The 20,503-nt window shown below is 34.6% G+C and overlaps 3 protein-coding genes and 1 long non-coding RNA gene across 4 annotated transcripts; all 4 read right to left on the minus strand.

Moving 5' to 3' along the window:
• Nucleotides 1-346: 346 nt before the first annotated feature.
• Nucleotides 347-5,099, minus strand: LOC112770706 (protein WVD2-like 6). The gene is made up of 9 exons (XM_072224533.1): nucleotides 5,004-5,099; nucleotides 3,772-3,935; nucleotides 3,419-3,667; nucleotides 3,225-3,265; nucleotides 3,033-3,104; nucleotides 2,757-2,853; nucleotides 2,587-2,658; nucleotides 2,376-2,486; nucleotides 347-1,340 (listed from the first exon to the last, which is right to left on the minus strand). The coding sequence occupies exons 2-9, from the start codon at nucleotides 3,901-3,903 to the stop codon at nucleotides 804-806; spliced, it is 1,311 nt and encodes a 436-aa protein (XP_072080634.1). The 5' UTR covers nucleotides 3,904-3,935; nucleotides 5,004-5,099; the 3' UTR covers nucleotides 347-803.
• A 2,233-nt stretch (nucleotides 5,100-7,332) lies between these two features.
• On the minus strand, nucleotides 7,333-8,193 carry LOC140181187 (uncharacterized). Its single transcript, XR_011876026.1, has 3 exons — nucleotides 8,055-8,193; nucleotides 7,854-7,969; nucleotides 7,333-7,474 (listed from the first exon to the last, which is right to left on the minus strand). It is a non-coding gene; the product is annotated as an uncharacterized lncRNA (long non-coding RNA).
• Nucleotides 8,194-8,347: 154 nt separating this feature from the next.
• On the minus strand, nucleotides 8,348-12,109 carry LOC112770704 (pentatricopeptide repeat-containing protein At5g06540). Its single transcript, XM_025815065.3, has 3 exons — nucleotides 11,590-12,109; nucleotides 10,821-10,947; nucleotides 8,348-10,221 (listed from the first exon to the last, which is right to left on the minus strand). The coding sequence occupies exon 3, from the start codon at nucleotides 10,103-10,105 to the stop codon at nucleotides 8,501-8,503; it is 1,605 nt and encodes a 534-aa protein (XP_025670850.1). The 5' UTR covers nucleotides 10,106-10,221; nucleotides 10,821-10,947; nucleotides 11,590-12,109; the 3' UTR covers nucleotides 8,348-8,500.
• Nucleotides 12,110-13,927: 1,818 nt separating this feature from the next.
• On the minus strand, nucleotides 13,928-18,499 carry LOC112770707 (protein WVD2-like 6). The gene is made up of 9 exons (XM_025815085.3): nucleotides 18,365-18,499; nucleotides 17,082-17,246; nucleotides 16,730-16,978; nucleotides 16,535-16,575; nucleotides 16,343-16,414; nucleotides 16,065-16,161; nucleotides 15,895-15,966; nucleotides 15,500-15,610; nucleotides 13,928-14,872 (listed from the first exon to the last, which is right to left on the minus strand). Exons 2-9 carry the CDS (start codon nucleotides 17,244-17,246, stop codon nucleotides 14,345-14,347), a joined length of 1,335 nt encoding a protein of 444 aa, XP_025670870.1. The 5' UTR covers nucleotides 18,365-18,499; the 3' UTR covers nucleotides 13,928-14,344.
• Between the last annotated feature and the right edge of the window lie 2,004 nt (nucleotides 18,500-20,503).

The raw sequence follows: 20,503 nt of genomic DNA on the forward strand, positions 1-20,503 counted from the left end.
TTTTAATTAAATCTTTATACTATTTTTAATTTTATAATGAAGTTCTTTCTATTATAAAAAATATTAAAGTTAACTGAATATTTTTCTACAGATTAAAAATATTCACAATTAAAAACCTAATTAGATCTTTATCTACATGTATTTTAGGAGAAATATTTTGTTAATTTTAATATTTTTAACATAAAAAAACTTAATTGCAAAATTAAAAACAGTGTAAATATCTAATTAAAAAAAATTAGGAATCTAATTGCAAATTTGAAAAAACTATAAAGAACAATAGAGTAATTAAACCAAAATAAAATTATCCAAAATAGGAACTTGGAATTTGAAGCATAAGGCAAAGGTGTAAGACAAGCATATATGATTGAGAATTGTTCACAACATAAAACAGCTTGTTTCATGTGACAATGCCAATTATACAAAAGCAAAGGCCTGAAACAGAATTGTACCACTAATGGAAAGGAAATAACATTCTCAAAAATTTCCCCTAACATTTTCAGTATGTAACAATCAGACAAATGCTGCATAATTAAAGTAACATCAACTAAGAACAACCCAACAGATAGTTACATATTGCTGCCACAAGGAGGGAGAGGGAGAGGTAGAGGGACAAAATGAGCATGCTTCGGGAGTGAGCGAACAACGCGAAACAATGCTGCTTCGACAAATTGACATTAAAAATCATAATGCAAATCTGCAGGCCTTCGTTGTTAAATAATCTCAGTCATACGCTTCTGCAATATCCACAAGACGAATAAACTGCTCCAGATAGTAGGTTTCTCAGTTCTGCTCCTGCCACTTACTTAATTCTTGGTCGCTATGGGTTCTTGTTGTACAAAGGTTTGTTCTTGTTCTTGTTTCTCTTCTCTGAGTACATTGCCATTTGTGCACAACTCAGCTTCACTTGGCTTGTCCATGGGACTGGGAGCCGAATTCAGAGGTGGAACTTTGCTTGTTTCATGGGACAAGATGTTGTTTTCTTCATTGGCCTCAGCCACCTTGACTTTATCTTTCACTGTTGAATTGGACAAGGTGGTAACTTTAGTCGCTATACTAGATAAGGGGGTTTTTGTGTAATTAGGTGTCTTAGATGGAGTCCGTGCAGTAGATGAATTGGATGGACTACTCTTTTCAGAACCCAGTCGAGGAGGAAGAGATTTTCGCTGCGGTTTCTTTTGATTGACAGGAGAAATTCCTTTAGTTAGTGTACTCTGAGACGCTTTCTCATCGAGGCTTAAACGACCTATTTGAGCGCTGCTGATAGCGTCTCCTTCTGACTCTGGATGTGTTGCGCTCTTTCTACGACCAAGCTTGGGGGATTTCGCTCTTGTAGTTGGTATCTACATTTGTAAGTTCACAGGCAAATGAATTTCAATTTCCACACGACAAGACCAAACTCAAACTCAACAAGATTAAGCAGAAGGTCAATCACAAGATATCAGGAGGAGGAAAAGGGAGGAGGGGGGACTATGGATAAGTACAATGTCAAGTTCGGATTACAAAACAACACTAAAGCAAGGAACAAGACTTCAACTTATCAGTGAAGAAAAATCAGATTTTGATAAAGTAAAATCAGTTTAGATGCACAAAGTGACAAGCCATATATAACAACAAATTAACTGAAATATTTTCAGCCATATAGAACCTCAACACCACCAAAATTTTAGAAACAATAATCATTGAATCTAAGGTTCCTCATGGAGATAAATGAAAGTAGATAATCGACTCTAATTTTATGAATCATCAGAGTAATTGAAATCATAACGAATGAGCATCAAAGTTTTCTAAACTTATCACATGTACTACATTATATGAGAGGCTTATCTTGTATGTCGCCTGCCTACCAATGTTGGTTAAACATCATCAGAAAATAAGTTTCATAACCAATGATATAACTACACATGCAATTTCCATAATAAAGCGTTCCCTCCAATTTTCATATCTAGGATGCCTGAAGTTCGCACAAACAAAATAATTGACTCGTTAGCAAAAAATACCACAACTAGTTGGAGTAACTAATAGCACTATAAATGTAAGCGAATAGCATCATATAATAAGTGGAGACGAATAATTCTGTAATCAGAAGAGCAAAAAAGACATTTAATTACATAGAAATCAGTTGATCAAGTTATGTGGAAGAGTGAGAAGAAAGCTCTAATCAGAAGAGATTGCTCTTCCGAAATGGATTGGAAGATTGTCTTACATTCTTACTCTCAGAAACCGCATGAAAAATGTAGCCATGCCCACATTTGTGCATGCACAAAGCAAAGGGAACATACATTTATTTATGTGGTATATATTTACACACTAGGACTGGATGCCATTAGATGCAGAGCCATGCGTATGCCAGCATGTATACACAGAGAGAAACTTACCTTCTTTAACTCCACCCTTGGAGGAGTAGGCTCCTGGTAAAAACTAGGCATTGGAGTTGCTTTAAATGCAAGACTCTTCCTAAGCATCTTAATCTCAGCTTCTTGGGTCTCCTACAAAAGGAATGAAATATTTATGTCAATGAAAAAGGCATTCATATGACTAAAAAACATCTGCCACTAATTTGCCGGCATAGATATCAAATATAATAACCTTGGTTTTTGCTTGTAGGTTACTCTCCTCCACTTCCTTTGCGTGAATCTTTTCCTCGAGCTTTGAGTAAAACTGGCCACCAGAATATCAATGATTCTTTTAACTACAAACTTATTTGAAATAAATCCTCATGTTAAAACAAAATACGGAAGTAAGTAATAATTGATTACCTGTTTTCTTCTCTCAGCTCGCTCATCACATTTGAAGCTGAATCCATAATTGGGAAGTGCCCCAACCCTGCGATGTTTAGCATCTTCTGCAGTAGGACTTCCAAGTGGATTAAGGAAAGACCATGATCAAACACCAGAGTGCTCTCAAAAATCGATAAAAACTCACCAAGACCATAAAGGCAGTCCCATTAGATTCCCACTTGTGCTCACAAGGAAGCAAAAGAGACCCAATCACAAACGGACATGCAAAAAACAAATAAATAAATAAAAGGATACGAAGAACATTCTGTTCCTCCTTGAACATTTTCAGCGGGCCCTTTCTTCAATGATCTTGGTTTAGCTTTGTCCCTGATTCAAATAAGTGACATTCCACTAGTCAAATATGTAAAACCATTTCTATATGACATAACATATTTCTTCAACTAGCATATGATGAAAATTCACAAATACATGCAAAGCATTACATACAGTGGTACTTCAGAAGACACTGGATCAGATTTTCCAGGGTGCTGAAAGAAAAGAGTAAAAACTATCAGGGAAAGCCAAAACTATATTTTATTACCCAACACCCAAGAGATAAAAGAACAAAGGAAGCACGATTAACCAAATGCTAGTGCAAGTAATGATAGGATAAAGCAACCAAAGATAACAACAATATTTACCTTGGACAACCGAGTTTCCTTGTCATTATACGAACTGAGTTTGGCAGGCTGCCTAGGGTGGGGTTCTGAAGCTGAAGTACCATTTGAAACAGCAGATGATGCATGTTCATCTTTTCCATCTTTGCATCTTTTCACCGAGTTTGCATGAACACCTTTCGAACCTGTGGGCTTTGCGCACTTTTCCTTCACAGGACCCTTTTGAGCTCTTAATTGCCTTGATTGATCCTCTACTGTAGTAACATCCTCATCCTAGAATTGAGCAAATAAATCAGACTCAAATAATATAAACAAAATAAGTTGATCATGAACTCAGTTCTGAGGAAAAAGAGTAAGGAGAAAAAAACTGTTCTCACATTAGAATTGTCCACATTGTTGCCATTGCTGCTGCCATTTGCTACTTCCCTGATTTCCACCACAGATGAGTTATCAGTTGCAGCGCCATCCAACTCATCAAAATTTTCAACATTTCCATTTGGAGATGCCATTTCTGTAATTTCAGCAACACTGGGGTCTACATCTACACCATTCAAAACACCAGTATCATCTCCAAAAGTATATCGTTTTCATGAACACAATTCTAGTGTACTACTTCTATCCCATCAGCAGACGAACGGTTACTTGGATCGATCATTCACACCAAGCTATCCTACAAGTTAAATAGAGATAGTCAAGACAAGGCCACAAGGAAAAAACTACACTCTTATAGAACAAGTTTCACCATTCATCTGTTGTGACTAACAAGTATAAATATTCTAGACAATCAATGTGATTTTCGATTTACCATCCAACTTATATACCAAAGAGATTACAATCTTTCAGAAAAAAAAAAGAATGCATCATTCTATGGTCTAATAGCAACTTATCCAATTGAAGGAAAAAGATAAGAACAGGATGGAGGAAAAAATAGCAGACCTTGTGAGGTGTTGTCATGACCTATAAACCAGTCAAACAGGCAAAAGCAACACAACATAAAAAATTCTTCTTGTTTTCTTGAATATTTGGTACATAATTGAAATTTCACAATTCATACAAATATGATAAAAGAAACAAACAAGACCTTCCAAAGTCATGCACACTAATCAATAATGCAAAGAATACATTAGTAGAGGATAAATTAAAAAGATTGCATCAAACCCCCCTTTGGCTGCCAAGTGCATGAAGACAAATTTGGAAGATGCAAATATAAAATATTTTTTTTCTTAATTTAAAACTTAAAGAAAAACAAAGTGAAAACATGAAATTAAAAGCTCAAGATTGAACCTCTACTTTAGCATCATCTTAGCTCAAAACTAAGCAATTAACTAAGAACTAACATAGTCAGAAAACAATGAGTACATAAAAAGTGAAAGTGATAGAAATGAAATCAAAGCAAAAAAAGAAGCAATAGTAGCATGCTCCAATTCCCAATGCCCCATTTGCAAAGAATAAAACTTTGATCCAGCATTGATCTATTTATGCCCAGAAACAATGGCAGCAAACCCCACATTTTGAAGCATTAAGATCTGTGATTACCAAAATGAGATTTTGATGGGTTCAGAAGAGTAACAGCAAAAAGGGAAGTGAAAATGGAGAGTGGCATGGTTACCTCTTACCTGAGTGAGAGTGTGAAAAGGGGAACAGAGAGATCTGAAGAGAGAGAGAGAGATGAGAATGGTGGATCCGAGTCCGACCAAAGAGATCCGAAAGATTCACGCTGTAGAAGTAGCTGTTGCTTTTATCTATCTGTTTTATTTAATATTTATTTATTTATTTTAGTTTCGGGAGGAGGCAGAGACACCACTTTTCAATGAAAATCCAAATGCCGAAAGGAAATTTTCCAGGTCAAGTCTCGTCGCTTTCGTTTTTTTTTTTTTTTTTTTCTATGGAATAAATAAAATAAATATAATAATTACTGATATGTGCCGATATATGTAAATTTGGTTAAAATATTTTTAAATAATTTGTTGGGATGAAATCCCAAAAATGAGAATTATTGGTGATTTCAGAAAATAAAGGGCAAAATAGAACTTGCCGGGACAAATTCAAGTTTTTTTTTTTTTAATTCAAAAAGCGAATTTGCTAGGATTGAAGTGTAAATTCTTTAAATTTTTAAAAAGTAAATTTGCTGGGAATTAATTATCTTTTTTTTTTAATATTTTCAAAAGGTAAATTTGTCAAAGGCGAATAATCTATTTTTATTTTTCAAATTTAAAAAAAATGCCGGCAAATTAATCTTTTAAAACACAATTTGTTGGGACAAATTGTCTTTTTGTTATTTTTAAATTTCTAAACATACTATACACTGAAGACGAATTTTGAGTACGATATCTTAAAAAGTAATAATCTTATACAAATTAAAAAGCGTGTAAATTTTGCACTATAATACATATTTCGTTTACGGTAAAAAAAGCAAAAAATATACACATATCTTATTACAAACAAGATTCTTTTTTTGGCATATTTTATTTACAGTAAATAAAATATGTGTTATTTTTTCTTGTTTATTGTACAATCAAGACACAGTAAATTTGTCAAGAGTGTGTGCATCAGCTTCAGGTGGAATCTGTCCAACTCTATCCTTAAGTCACATGTAGACTAAGGAAAATTTTCAATAATTTTTAACTATTGATCTTAATTATAAAAAATATATCTAATATATATAATTAAAATTAACGATTAAAAATTATTGAAACACCGATATACTGATATATTTAAAAACTTTCCGTAAGCTAAGGTGATACGCTACATCCTACAAGGTTATGCTGCACTCACGATTTATCTTGTCATCCTTCTTAGTCATTCACAAGTTCTAAGTTGCTATGTAACATTAGACTTGAACCTTATGCAAAAAAACACAATGTCTTTTGAACCAAGGGACCCTAACCACAGTATAGATGAGTGTCAAACTATTGGTTAAGCATAGATTTTATAACAGAGTCTTTGCAATTAGAGTACTAGAGTTTGATCGAGTGAAATATCACTACTGAATCAAGCATTATACAACAAACTTTGATGGAGCATTCGGCTGCATATCGCCATATATACTAGGAAGTTCGAAAGTATGAGGTACTACAATATACATGCTTGTACCAACGACATCTTGAATTCCATATCAACTTTATTTGTAAGGTCATTTTTTTTCTGGTAGAAGGTAATCCTTATGTTTTGTTAAGAATGATCCAAAATTTTATGAAATAAAGTTATAAGTTCAAACTATCGAATAAGACTCTATGGATAACAAAACAAGAAGTAATTGTTGAGATTTATGAGAATTAGGAAGAGTTTTACAACTAGCATCCAAAATTACTTAATGCGATGAAACATTATTTGTAAGGTATGGTACACAATTTTTAATCCCACGATTTTTAACTTGTACCATATTATGGTGATTTATGATAGTACTATAATTTCATACACTTGGTATCTCAATACAGTGCAACATACCTCATATGAATACGGGAAACGATATTATTTGACTTAATTATTTCAAAATATTTATAAATAGGGTTCTAATTTCTAATGAATCGCCCAAACAAAAATATCATGCAAAACTTTAGTGATTTTACTTGTTATCCAAACATATTGAAGAACATTTTTTTCCTCCTCCACACGTATTCTACTATAGACCAGTTTGGTTTTGGAGTGATGTAGTGTGGAATAACTGATATAACTAAGTAACCAAAACTCCAAAACCGTTATGAAGACACAAATAGCAACATTCAATAGTCAATAAAAACACATCTACAAAAAACATACTCTTTCAACACTTATTCCACACTACATCACTCCAAAACCAAACTGAATTTTGCCACATTAAAAACAGAGCACTACAATATTATGAACCCAACAATTGGACAATGCAGCATGTGCCTAAAAGCAACCCTAATTGATGTCAGCTTAATAAAACATAAAACACTTACATCTCATGAAAAAGGACACCATTGACATTCCTCCACTAAACAGCAACAGTCAAAACTGCAACTGAAAACTTCTTCAAACTTCCAATGAATCAGAATTCTGCATAATCAAGCAAACAGTTGTAAACTGTTCAAGGAAGTTACATAAGCAAGCCATACCCTGCACATCAGACCAGTCAAGAAACCATGAGCTAAGCATCGTCAACAAGAACATCATCTACTTCATTCTCACTCTCCAAAATACCCACCAAAGACATGCAAGTTTCAACATCCCACATTCAAACAATGATCAAGGAAGAAGAATGAGGGAAACAGAAGATGGAAACATATAACCGGAGATTCAATAAAAGATTAAGAACATAAGGATCAAACTCCATAATCGGCATACACACACGAACAAATTGCAAATCACAAACCCTAACAAATCAATTGGCAAGCAAACACATAACAACTCAACACACACAACACAGAAAGAACAGGGTTAAGCAATGGGACAGAACCAGAGCACAATTCAGACGCAACATCGCCACAGGCCGTACCAACAGTGACTAATATCTGCATCAAGCACCATTTCCCGATTCCTTACCAACCCTAACCATTTGAAACCGCAAGCCATCGTCATCACCGACACAATTTTCACCTTTTAAAAGAAATTCTGAATGCAGAGAAAATTCCAAATCAGCAAAGAATTCACGAGCTTTCTATTCATGATAGATAGATATGAAGCAAAGGGTTTGTACCTTAATCTTGAGCACAAAATTAAGGGCTTCTTCCATTGCAATAGGTTTTAGAGGACTCCATGGCCTTTAAACAGGTCTTTCAATTTGATGTTTGGAATTCCAACCTGTTCTACTCAATGATCTGTGCAACTATTCAATTTAATTCCAAATCTTCCTTGTTTGTCAGCATCACAACATGGCCATTCTTCATAGACATCAGTGGATGATGCTCCTGTTCTAATGGAAAGTATCGAATTTGACAATATCAATAACTACCCTTTTTCCAAATGAGTTTAGACCTGAAGATCATTTCATTTGCCATAAAGTGAGTTTGGCAGTCTCAACAACCAACTTTAGTATTGAAATAAAGAATGAATTCCATAATGTACAGATGGCTGATCAGATTAACAAGTGAGAATATCTTGAAATTCATATGCAATATGAATCTGAGACCATTATTTTTGAAGTTATATTACTTCAAATAAATAGAATGCATCTTTTGATCTGGAGAAATCCTCGAGTCCCTTACTCAAGTGGTTTAAAACTCTGTAAATTTCTTCTGAATATGTACAACACTTATCATCAGCAACAAATTTGTGGATGGACTGGTCAATTTCTATGAAACTCCAAGCAGAAATGGTTGACACTCCCCTTTTTTTCATCAGTCTTCTCGTCTCGGAGACACCTTCCCATTTGCCCGTACTTGCATACATGTTTGCTAGAAGGATGTAATATCCACTACGTTGAGGCTCCAATTCTATCAAATACTTCCCAACTCTATGTGCCAGTTCAACATGACAATGCATCATGCATCCGTTGAGCAAAGACCCCCATATGGCTCCATCCGGTTCTATCGGCATCCTAGCAACTAACGCTAAAGCATCTTTGATTCGCCCGCCTCGCGCCAAAATATCAACCATGCATCCATAGTGTTCAATGGATGGTAGGATGCCATATTTTCCACTCATTCGTTCAAAAAACCACCACGCTTTAGTCAACAAGTCCTTGTGATTGCAGGAAGTTAGAATACCAACAAAAGTAACTGCATTGGGTTTGGGTCCAACCTTCTCCATCTTATCGAAAAGCTCAAGAGCCATATAATTCTTTCCATTAATAGCCAAACCCAATATCATAGCACTCCAAGTAGCAACATCCTTACTAGGCATACTATCAAACACTTTCTCTGCCTCTTCTACCCACCCACACTTGGTGTAGAAATCAATCAACGCAGTCCCCAGTTCGAGTTCATACTCCAAACCATTTTCATCAATGTAACTGTGAATCCATTTGCCTTCTTCAAATGCACCCACAGCAGCACATGCATTGAGCACACTCACCAGAAGAGAGCCATTCAAATTAACATCATTTCCACAACACTTGAGCTCGTGGAAAACTTGAATGCCCTCATTGAAACAACCATTTCTCACATACCCAGACACCATGGCGCTGTAGGATACCTCATTCCTTTGCGGCATCTCATCAAACAACAGCCTTGCTTTCTCAATTAAACCATTATTACAATAACCAGTAACAAGACCAGTCCAACACACCACATTCTTGTTGGAACATTCATCGAACACCTGGCGTGCAACACCAACCTCTCCATGATCACAATAAACACCAATCAAAGAACTCACTACAAAAGCATCATAATCCACACTCCCTAACTTCACCACTTGAGCATGGGCTTGTTGGAGGAGAGACAAAGAGCCACGGCAAGATTTGACAAACATGGTGAAGGTGTGAGAGTTGGGCCTAACACCAGTGGCTAGCATTTGTTTGAAAAGCAGAAAACAGTTGTAAAATTGTGAGTCTCTTGAAAAAGCTGTTATCATGACATTGAAATCGAAGACAGTGTGAATTGGCATGTGAATGAAAAAGGCCTCTAAACAGCGCATATTGCGGCGGTTGCGCTGGTGGCATTGGAAATAGAAGGCCAAGAGTCTGCTGGAGACGTAGGAGAATCGTGCAAGGCCATTGGTGATTGCGTGGGCGTGGATTCGCTTTAACTCTCTCGTGCTTGGATTTATGGTTCCTTGCAAGAGACGAAGGCATGGTGGGATTGAGCTCATAGGAGAGAGAGACTATTTTTTTTGGTTGCCCTCTGAATCCTCCATCCCGATAGAGGAAAACTAATCTATCGCGAATTTAAACTTCGTTTAAGGGTCTGTCGTTAGCTAATAAATTGCTGCATTAGAAGCAGAACAAATTGAACTGAACTGTGTCAGAAAACAAAACATGCATAAGCTCAGTTCCAGGGTCCAGGCTGAACTGAACTTGATAGAGCTGCAAACATTTTGAGGAAGAGTAAATAATAAATAATTATTTTTGGTCGAGGTGTAATAATGTTTTTTTTTTCATCCGAAAAAATATAAATATAATAAAATTTAATACGACAAAAAGTAATTTTATAATTAAAATAATATTAAAAAATCAATCATGATACATCTATAAAAAAATAATCATCAATGATTTACTTTAGAAGTATATTTGGTATTTATAAATTTTTTTAAAACCTTAATTATTCAACTATAAAAAATTTATTATTCTAATTTTATTATTTTAATGATCAATTATTTTATTAAGAATATATAAAATACGTAAAAATATATAATAGTTAAAAATGTGTATAAAATAATATTTATAAAAATATGTATTGAATTATTTTATTGAGAAAAAATTCTATGGCAATCATAAAGGCAGGCCACTTCATTTAAAAATACACTTTGTTAATTCTAAACTTGTACATTCTCAAACCAATGCAAACAACTAAATTGAAGAACTTACCTTTTCTTCAGCAGTGCTATTTAGAAAACAGAAAAACGCTTCCGAAAATTGAAAGCCGCAGGGACCAGTTTGCAAGTCAGCAATGCAAGGACATTTTAGAGCTCTCTGAACTTTTGCCTCATCAAGTCTACAACAACATCAACAATAAACAAATATAAAAGTACTAGCAGTGAATGAATTAAAGTGTAAGTTGGTCATTATTGATGCTGAGACAAAGCAAATGCTTCATTAAGCAAAAGATTCCAAATGTAATAACCAAGGAGCAAGTCAAGCTAATTGGCCAAGGACTTGTCTGATTTCAATTTATATAATAGAAGTTATTTGACCAAGTCATTATCAATGGTAGATAACATAATTCTAGTTCTAGGTAGCATTAACAAGTTCATTGCATTAACATTAACATTATAGATTAGTTACCAGTTAGCAACTCTAACATGCACCAATATCACTTGTATTACCTCAACGTCTTTCATTCTATCAAATCCACATTCTTATTTCTTCCATGCATCAAACCCTTAACTACTTATGAAAACTGGCAATAAATCATAAGTAAATGAAACGGATTAGTTCTTGACCTGTCGGATTGGGATTGGGAGATACCGTGGGCAACAAAAAAAACTGTAAAAATGGGTGACTAATTGACTATGTAAAAAAGTATTGTCTCCCCTGCTTCAAATCATAGTAAAACAGAAAGTAATACAAATGATAAAGCTAAGTTAAAAAGTGTAAAGAAGGAAATCAGAAAGTAAAGAGAAAAGAGATGACCTACTGTGTTAGATGGCGCAGCAGCAGGGGAGAGACTAGAGAGGAATGTCGTTGGCCGTTGCTGTGTTAGAAATCGATCGACGACAGTGAGCGACGGAGAGTAGTTCGACGATGGCGACTGTGACGGTGGCAGTGGTGGGTTGGTTGCGGCGACAGTAGGGGAGAGACGAGAGAGGATGCTGGAACGGCGATTAGGGTTTTTCAGTTTTTTTAATTTTTTGAGTTTTGAAGATTGAAGTTACTGCTGTGAATAACCGTGTGCTTACCACCTTTTTCTTTAATACCGCTTTCAAATTCCAAACCATTATTATTCCCTTCACCTTCTTCTCCTTCATCATCATCATCATCATCATCAAATTCAATTCAAGTGAAGCACCACCACCACCACTCAGCAATGGTGACTCTTCTTGTTGCTACAACCTCCGACCCTGCTTCCATCAACCCTGCCAATGCCCGCTTGGCAACCAGGTCCCCATTCAATTATCAATACTTCATTTTCAAATTCCTCTTTTCTTTTTTGGAATAATAGTTAAAATGGTCGTGAAAGATCACTTAATAGTGAATCAATTTTGAGGTATTTCATATGTCGAGAACTGAATTAACAACTATTTTGACTATTAACGGTTTTGCTACTGTAGATATCATTGAGTTAGTTATATATTAGTCAGTTATGTTTCTTATAATTAGTAAAAATTCATTTCTAGTTGTTTTCTACGAATTATTTATTCTGATGCAATGGATTGCAACACCTTTGATTGTTTATTATAGGATGACATGAAGAGTTTCTGTAATGGAGGGGTGAGGGTTTTGCTTCATGGGAAGAGCATAGTGGTGGAGGATGACTTGGACAAGAGGTGGAAAGAGAAGACTGGTGAGGTTGTTGATGAGGTCATCTTCTTCAGCAAGCACACTGCTGTTTCTAACAAACCTGCCCTCACTGTTCATCCCATTGGTATTCATTTCTTGTCTTGATTTCCCTCTTTTTCTGTTCTTCTTGCTTGGGATACCAACTTGTATAGTTCTTTCATGTTTCTTCCCCTGGTCCCTGAATTTGAGGTGTGTTTTCTTTTGAGCAATTGAGAAATTCAGAATGCCTTCTTAAATTTAGCACTTTTCGGAACTACATGCCTTCTTTTCCGTTGGACAAAAATGGCTTTTTGTTAAATTGTGTTTTCAATAATGGGATTGTAGTTTTCAAAAGCTATTCTATCAGAATTTGATATGTTTCCTCAATTTAGATTACTTTGGAGGCCACTCATCACGGGCCATTCACGAATAAGCCAACAATGTTTCTTGAGATTGGTGAGTGCTCTTTTCTTCCTCTTAGATCTGTTCTGGATTGATGGATTTGATATACCATATATCATAAGTACATTGCATAATCTATTACTAGGGTCTAAATTCATTACTATTCCTCCAATGTTTGGTTTCCAAATCAAGACTGTCTTTCTTTTTCTTGACGCTTAATCTCACATTCAATTCATATTCATCTTTCCCTTTTGCGAGTACTTGTCAATGTAGAAGGTTCCATCTTTCAAATTTTTTTGGGTGGGAGGAAAAAAAACTGATGTTCAAAGAGAAATATAGGTGAAGCTTGTAAATCAGCAATGTTATTGTAGTTTAATACTCGGTGCAGGAACGTGATTTCGAGTTATTGGAATTGTTGACTGTCCTTAAGTTGGTCCTCAATTAACCATCTCTCACTTGTACCGATACCCTTTTATGTGTGGGAATCCTTTTTTTTTTTTTTGGGTAAAATTTTAATATCTTTTGGTTCTTTTAAGTAATTTGTGCCATCTCAACAGCATTCTCATGTTTCATCAGAAGCTGTTAGCTATAACTTTAGGGGGAAAATAAATACATTTGAATTTTGAATGAATAAATTAAGATGGTATAATTTCTCTCTGTGATTTGATGATGACTTGTAGAAGACTTGGAAAAGTATCATTTAAGACAGTAGACATAATACAAAATATACAAATTCGCTTAGGAGTTATTTGATTTGGTTATGACTTGTGAAAACACTTTGTTGTTGAATAGCTTAATATAAACTGGTTTTCTTTTGTCGACTATTGGAAAAGACAGGATGCTGCTCAAGTAATGGCTCAGGTTGAGGACTTGTGTTTTCTTCACTTTGCATCGATATGTAGAATTTTTCTTGTTCCATATTTGATGGTTTACATGAGATTATGTGCGATGTGTTTTCAGATAGCATCATTTTCACTGTTTTGCAAGATGGGAAATACTTTTAACTATAGTCTTCCAATTTAGCATCTGCTCTTGATATCTTTTAAATTGTTCTAATGCTGCCAACATTGCATAATGCATCCTATGGAATATAGTTCTTGAGAAAAATCATGTTTGTTTCTTTAATGTAATATCTTTGTGCTACATTTTTCAAAGTTTGTTCTAACTTCTAACCTGAATCTATATCTCATGATCTTGTAGGGAGAATGATAAGAAGAAAGTCCTTCTTGGGATAGGTGGCGGACACTATGCGCCTCGGCATATGGATGTAGTATTGTGAGCAGTCATTATCCTTGTAGTTTAATTTTCTCTCTGACTTTTGAAAGACGGTGTTTCGGGAGTGAGCGAACAACGCGAGACAATGCTGCTTCGACAAATTGACATTACAAACCATAATGCAAATCTGCAGGCCTTTGTTGTTAAATAATCTCAGTCATATGCTTCTGCAATATCCACAAGACGAATGAACTGCTCTGGATAGTAGGTTTCTCAGTTCTGCTCCTGCCACTTACTTAATTCTCGGTCGCTATGGGTTCTTGTTGTACAAAGGTTCGTTCTTGTTCTTGTTTCTCTTCTCTGAGTACATTGCCATTTGTGCACAACTCGGCTTCACTTGGCTTGTCCATGGAACTGGGAGCCGCATTCAGAGGTGGAACTTTGCTTTTTTCATGGGACAAGATGTTGTTTTCTTCATTGGCCTCAGCCACCTTGACCTTATCTTTCACTGTTGAATTGGACAAGGTGGTAACTTTAGTCGCTACACTAGATATGGGGGTTTTTGTGATCTTAGATGGAGTCCGCGCAGTAGATGAATTGGATTGACTACTCTTTTCAGAAGCCAGTCGAGGAGGAAGAGATTTTCGCTGCGGCTTCTTTTGATTGACAGGAGAAATTCCTTTAGTTGGTGTACTCTGAGACGCTTTCTCATCGAGGCTTAAACGACCTACTTGAGCACTGCTGATAGCGTCTCCTTCTGACCCTGGATGTGTTGCGCTCTTCCTACGACCAAGCTTGGGGGATTTCGCTCTTGTAGTTGGTATCTACATTTGTAAGTTCATAGGCAAATGAATTTCAATTTCCACATGACAAGATCAAACACAAACTCAACAAGATTAAGCAGAAGGTCAATCACAAGATATCAGGAGGAGGAAAAGGGGAGGAGGGGGGACTATGGATAAGTACAATGTCAAGTTCGGATTGCAAAACAACTAAAGCAGGGAACAAGACTTCAACTTATCAGTGAAGAGAAATCAAAAGAGCAAAAAATAATTGACTCCTTAGTGAAAAATACCACAACTAGTTAGAGTAACTAATAGCACTATAAATGTAAGTGAATATTCATCATATAATAAGTGGAGACGAATAATTCTGTAATCAGAAGAGCAAAAAAGACATTTAATTACATAGAAATCAGTTGATCAAGTTATGTGGAAGATTGAGAAGAAAGCTCCAATCAGAAGAGATTGCTCATCCGAAATGGATTGGAAGATTGTCATAAATTCTTACTCTCAGAAACCGCATGAAAAATGTAGCCATGCCCACATTTGTGCATTCACAAAGCAAAAGTAATCTACATAATATGCGTTATACATTTACACAGTTGGACTGGATGCCATTTGATGCAGAGCCATGTGTATGCCAGCGTGTACACACAGAGAGAAACTTACCTTCTTTAACTCGACCCTAGGAGGAGTAGGCTCCTGGTAAAAACTAGGCATTGGAGTTGCTTTAAATGCAAGACTCTTCCTAAGCATCTTAATCTCAGCTTCTTGGGTCTCCTACAAAAGGAATGAAAGGTTTATGTCAATCAAAAAGGCATTCATATGAACTAAAAAACATCTGCCACTAATTTGCGGGAGTGGATCCTCTCCAGTGAACAAAAAACTGGATGGTGGGTGTCAATTGTGATCTTTCATCCTTCATTGCTCTCTCTCTCTCATATTTAATTTTGGTCCCACTTGTAAAGTTAATGGTGAGAGATCACACTGCATTTCCTCAAGTGTTAAAAAAACTGGAGAGGATCCATTTCCCTAATTTGCCGGCATAGATATCAAATATAAACCTTGGTTTTTGCTTGTAGGTTATTCTCCTCCACTTCCTTTGCATGAATCTTTTCCTCGAGCTTTGAGTAAAACTGGCCACCGGAATATCAATGATTCTTTTAACTACAAACTTATTTGAAATAAATCCTCATGTTAAAACAAAATAAGGAAGTAAGTAATAATTGATTACCTGTTTTCTTCTCTCAGCTCGCTCATCACATTTGAAGCTGAATCCATAATTTGGAAGTGCCCCAACCCTGCGAGGTTTAGCATCTTCTGCAGTAGGACTTCCAAGTGGATTAAGGAAAGACCATGATCAAACACCAGAGTGCTCTAAAAAATCAATAATAAACTCACCAAGACCATAAAGGCAGTCCCATTAGATTCCCACTTGTGCTCACAAGGAAGCAAAAGACACCCAATCACAAACGGACATGCAAAAAAACAAATAAATATATAAAAGGATACAAAGAACATTCTGTTCCTCCTTGAACATTTTCAGCGGGCCCTTTCTTCAATGATCTTGGTTTAGCTTTGTCCCTGATTCAAATAAGTGACATTAGACTAGTCAAATAGGTAAAACCATTTCTATATGACATAACATATTTCTTCAACTAGCATATGATGAAAATTCACAAATACATGCAAAGTATTACATACAGTGGTACTTCAGAAGACACTGGATCAGATTTTCCAGGGTGCTGAAAGAAAAGAGTAAAAACTATCAGGGAAAGCCAAAACTATATTGGTATTACCCAACACCCAAAAGATAAAAGAACAAAGGAAAAAATATTAACCGAATGCTAGCACAAGTAATGACAGGATAAAGCAACCAAAGGTAACAACAATATTTACCTTCGACAACAGAGTTTCCTTGTCATCATACGATCTGATTTTGGCAGGCTGCCTAGGGTGGGGTTCTGAAGCTGAAGTACCATTTGAAACAGCAGATGATGCATGTTCATCTTTTCCATCTTGGAATCTTTTCACCGAGTTTGTATGAACACCTTTCGAACCTGTGGGCTTTGTGCACTTTTCCTTCACAGGACCCTTTTGAGCTCTTAATTGCCTTGATTGATCCTCTACTGTAGTAACATCCTTATCCTAGAATTGAGCAAATAAATCAGACTCAAATAATATAAACAAAATAAGTTGATCATGAACTCAGTTCTAAGGAAAAAGAGTAAGGAGAAAAAAGTGATCTCACATTAGAATTGTCCACATTGTTGCCATTGCTGCTGCCATTTGCTACTTCCCTGATTTCCACCACAGATGAGTTATCAGTTGCAGCGCCATCCAACTCATCAAAATTTTCAACATTTCCATTTGGAGATGCCATTTCTGTAATTTCAGCAACACTGCGGTCTACCATCTACACCATTCAAAACACCAGTATCATCTCCAAAAGTATATTGTTTTCATGAACACAATTCTAGTGTACTACTTCAATCCCATCAGCAGACGAAAGGTTACTTGGATCGATCATTCACACCAAGCTATCCTACAAGTTAAATAGAGATATTCAAGACAAGATCACAAGGAAAAAAGTCAAAAACTACACTCTTATAGAACAAGTTTCACCATTCATCTGTTGTGTCTAACAAGTATAAATGTTCTAGACAATCAATGTGATTTTCGATTTACCATCCAACTTATATACCAAAGAGATTACAATCTTTCAAAAAAAAAAAAAAAGAATGCATCATTCTATGGTCTAATAGCAACTTATCCAATTGAAGGAAAAAGATAAGAACAGGATGGAGGAAAAAATAGCAGACCTTGTGAGGTGTTGTCATGACCTATAAACCAGTCAAACAGGCAAAAGCAACACAACATAAAAAATTCTTCTTGTTTTCTTGAATATTTGGTACATAATTGAAATTTCACAATTCATACAAATATGATAAAAGAAACAAACAAGACCTTCCAAAGTCATGCACACTAATTAATAATGCAAAGAGTACATTAGTAGAGGATAAATTAAAAAGATTGCATCAAACCCCCCCCCCCCCCCTCTTTGGCTGCCAAGTGCATGAAGACAAATTTGGAATATGCAAATATAAAATATTTTTTTTCTTAATTTAAAACTTAAAAGAAAAACAAAGTGAAAATATGAAATTAAAAGCTCCAGATTGAACTTCTACTTTAGCATCATCTTAGCTCAAAACTAAGCAATTAACTAAGAACTAACATAGTCAGAAAACAATGAGTACATAAAAAGTGAAAGTGATAGAAATGAAATCAAAGCAAAAAAAAGAAGCAATAGCAGCATGCTCCAATTCCCAATGGCCCATTTGCAAAGAACAAAACTTTGACCCAGCATTGATCTATTTATGCTCAGAAACAATGGCAGCAAACCCCACATTTTGAAGCAGAAGAGAAATGAATCAAGTAGAAGATCTGTGATTACCTAAATGAGATTTTGATGGGTTCAGAAGAGTAACGGCAAAAAGGGAAGTGAAAATGGAGAGTGGCATGGTTACCTCTTACCTGAGTGAGAGTGTGAAAAGGGGAACAGAGAGATCTGAAGAGAGAGAGAGAGAGATGATAATGGAGGATCCGAGTCCGACCAAAGAGATCCGAAAGATTCACGCTGTAGAACTTAGAAGTAGCTGTTTTATTTAATATTTATTTATTTATTTTAGTTTTGGGAGGAGGCAGAGACACCACTTTTCAATGAAAATCCAAATGCCGAAAAGAAATTTTCCAGGTCAAGTCTCGTCGCTTTCGGATTATTATGGAATAAATAAAATAAATATAATAATTACTGATATGTGCCGATATATGTAAATTTGGTTAAAACATTTTTATATAATTTGTTGGGATGAAATCCCAAAAATGAGAATGGTTGGTGATTTCAAAAAAAAAAAAATTAGAGAGCTAATTATAACATTAATTTTATTAGATGAATAATAAAAAATATGAACAACGTAAATAATGGATTATATTTTAGGTCTATTAATTATTTAAAATAATAATTATATTTAATTGATTTAAAGTTTAATTTTTAAAATTAAAATTAGCTTTTTTTACTAATTATTTAAGTTATTTAAAAAAACGTTGTTCTTTTATATTTTTAATTTTTTTAATTTTTAAAAGGAAATTTGCTGGGAATGAATTATCTTTTTTATTTTTTTATTTTTAAAAAATAAATTTGTCAAAGGTGAATAATCTTTTTTTTATTTTTTAAATTTTGAAAAGAAAAATGGCCCGACGAATTAATATTTTAAAACACAATTTATTAGGACGAATTGTCATTTTGTTATTTTTAAATTTCTAAATATGCTATACACTATTAAGGCGAATTTTGAGTATGATATCTCAAAAGGTAGGATAAAGTATTATTTTAGTTCTCAATATTTAAAATTAATTATATTTTATTTTTTAATATTTTAATTACTGTATTTTTATTCCAAAATGTTTAAAATAACATTAATATTATCTACAATCAAATTATTTACTAACACTTAATAAAATTGATGTACTATTAATAATGTTTTTGTTAAAATTATGTTTGCTCAACATTTTCTCCTACTATTACTCTCTTATTACGAACATGGACACTTCGCTGAGTTGCCGTGTTCGCGTGTCGTACACATTTCGAACACGACATTCACCGACACGCGTGTCTACTGTATCTAATCGTATCTTAATAAAAAATAAAAAATTCTTCTCCGGACATGCCTGGATACACCTAAATATCATCACGTGTCAGCATATCCAATCTTATTCTTAACATATATTCTTAAAATAAATTTAGATATAGTATATATTATTATTTATTAAAACAAAAAAATATTTTATATACTTGATATAATTAAAATAAGATATTAAAAATAATTAAAAATTTAATTTATATTTTAATATCAATAAAATATCAAAATATCATTACGATTTATCTAAAAAATACTTTATATTTTATATGTATGCGTGTCATCGTATCATATAAGATTTTAAAATTCGCGTGTCGACGTATCCCATGTCTAGGGCTGGAAGTGAGCCGAGCTGAGTCGAGCTAGACCAAGCTTAAGCTCGGCTCACCAAAATTGAGCTTGGCTCACGACTCGACTCATTAACAATTGAGCATATTTCTTAAGCTCAAACTCGGCTCACCAAAAGCTCACGAGCTGGCTCAAATAATAGAAACATAAATATATAATCTATAATTTTATATCAATAAATTATAACTTATATATTTTAAAAAATATTTGAAAAGAACAATTATAGTTTATCTATCAATAAATATAAATTTTTTATTTATGTCTTACATCAAAATTATATGTAATAAATAAATATAAAATTTTAAATAATTAAGATCATTAATATATATAATTATATATTACTATTTCATATGTATATATATAATATTAAAAGTATAGACTAGATGCATATAGGATATCTGTATTAATAATTATATACATAATCGAGCCAACTCACGAGCTAATGAGCCGAGTTTATCCAAGCTCAAGCTCGGCTCATTTAATTTATGAGCTCAATTTTAGGCTCAAGCTTGGCTCACCAGCTCACGAGCTTAACTTATCGAGCTATTAACGAGTCGAGCTCGAACTGGCTCATAAGCTGGCTTGACTCACTTCCAGCCCTACCCATGTCCGTGTCAATATCCGTGCA

This window comes from Arachis hypogaea, chromosome 18, assembly GCF_003086295.3.
Source record: "Arachis hypogaea cultivar Tifrunner chromosome 18, arahy.Tifrunner.gnm2.J5K5, whole genome shotgun sequence".
NCBI classification, from domain to species: Eukaryota; Viridiplantae; Streptophyta; class Magnoliopsida; order Fabales; family Fabaceae; genus Arachis; species Arachis hypogaea.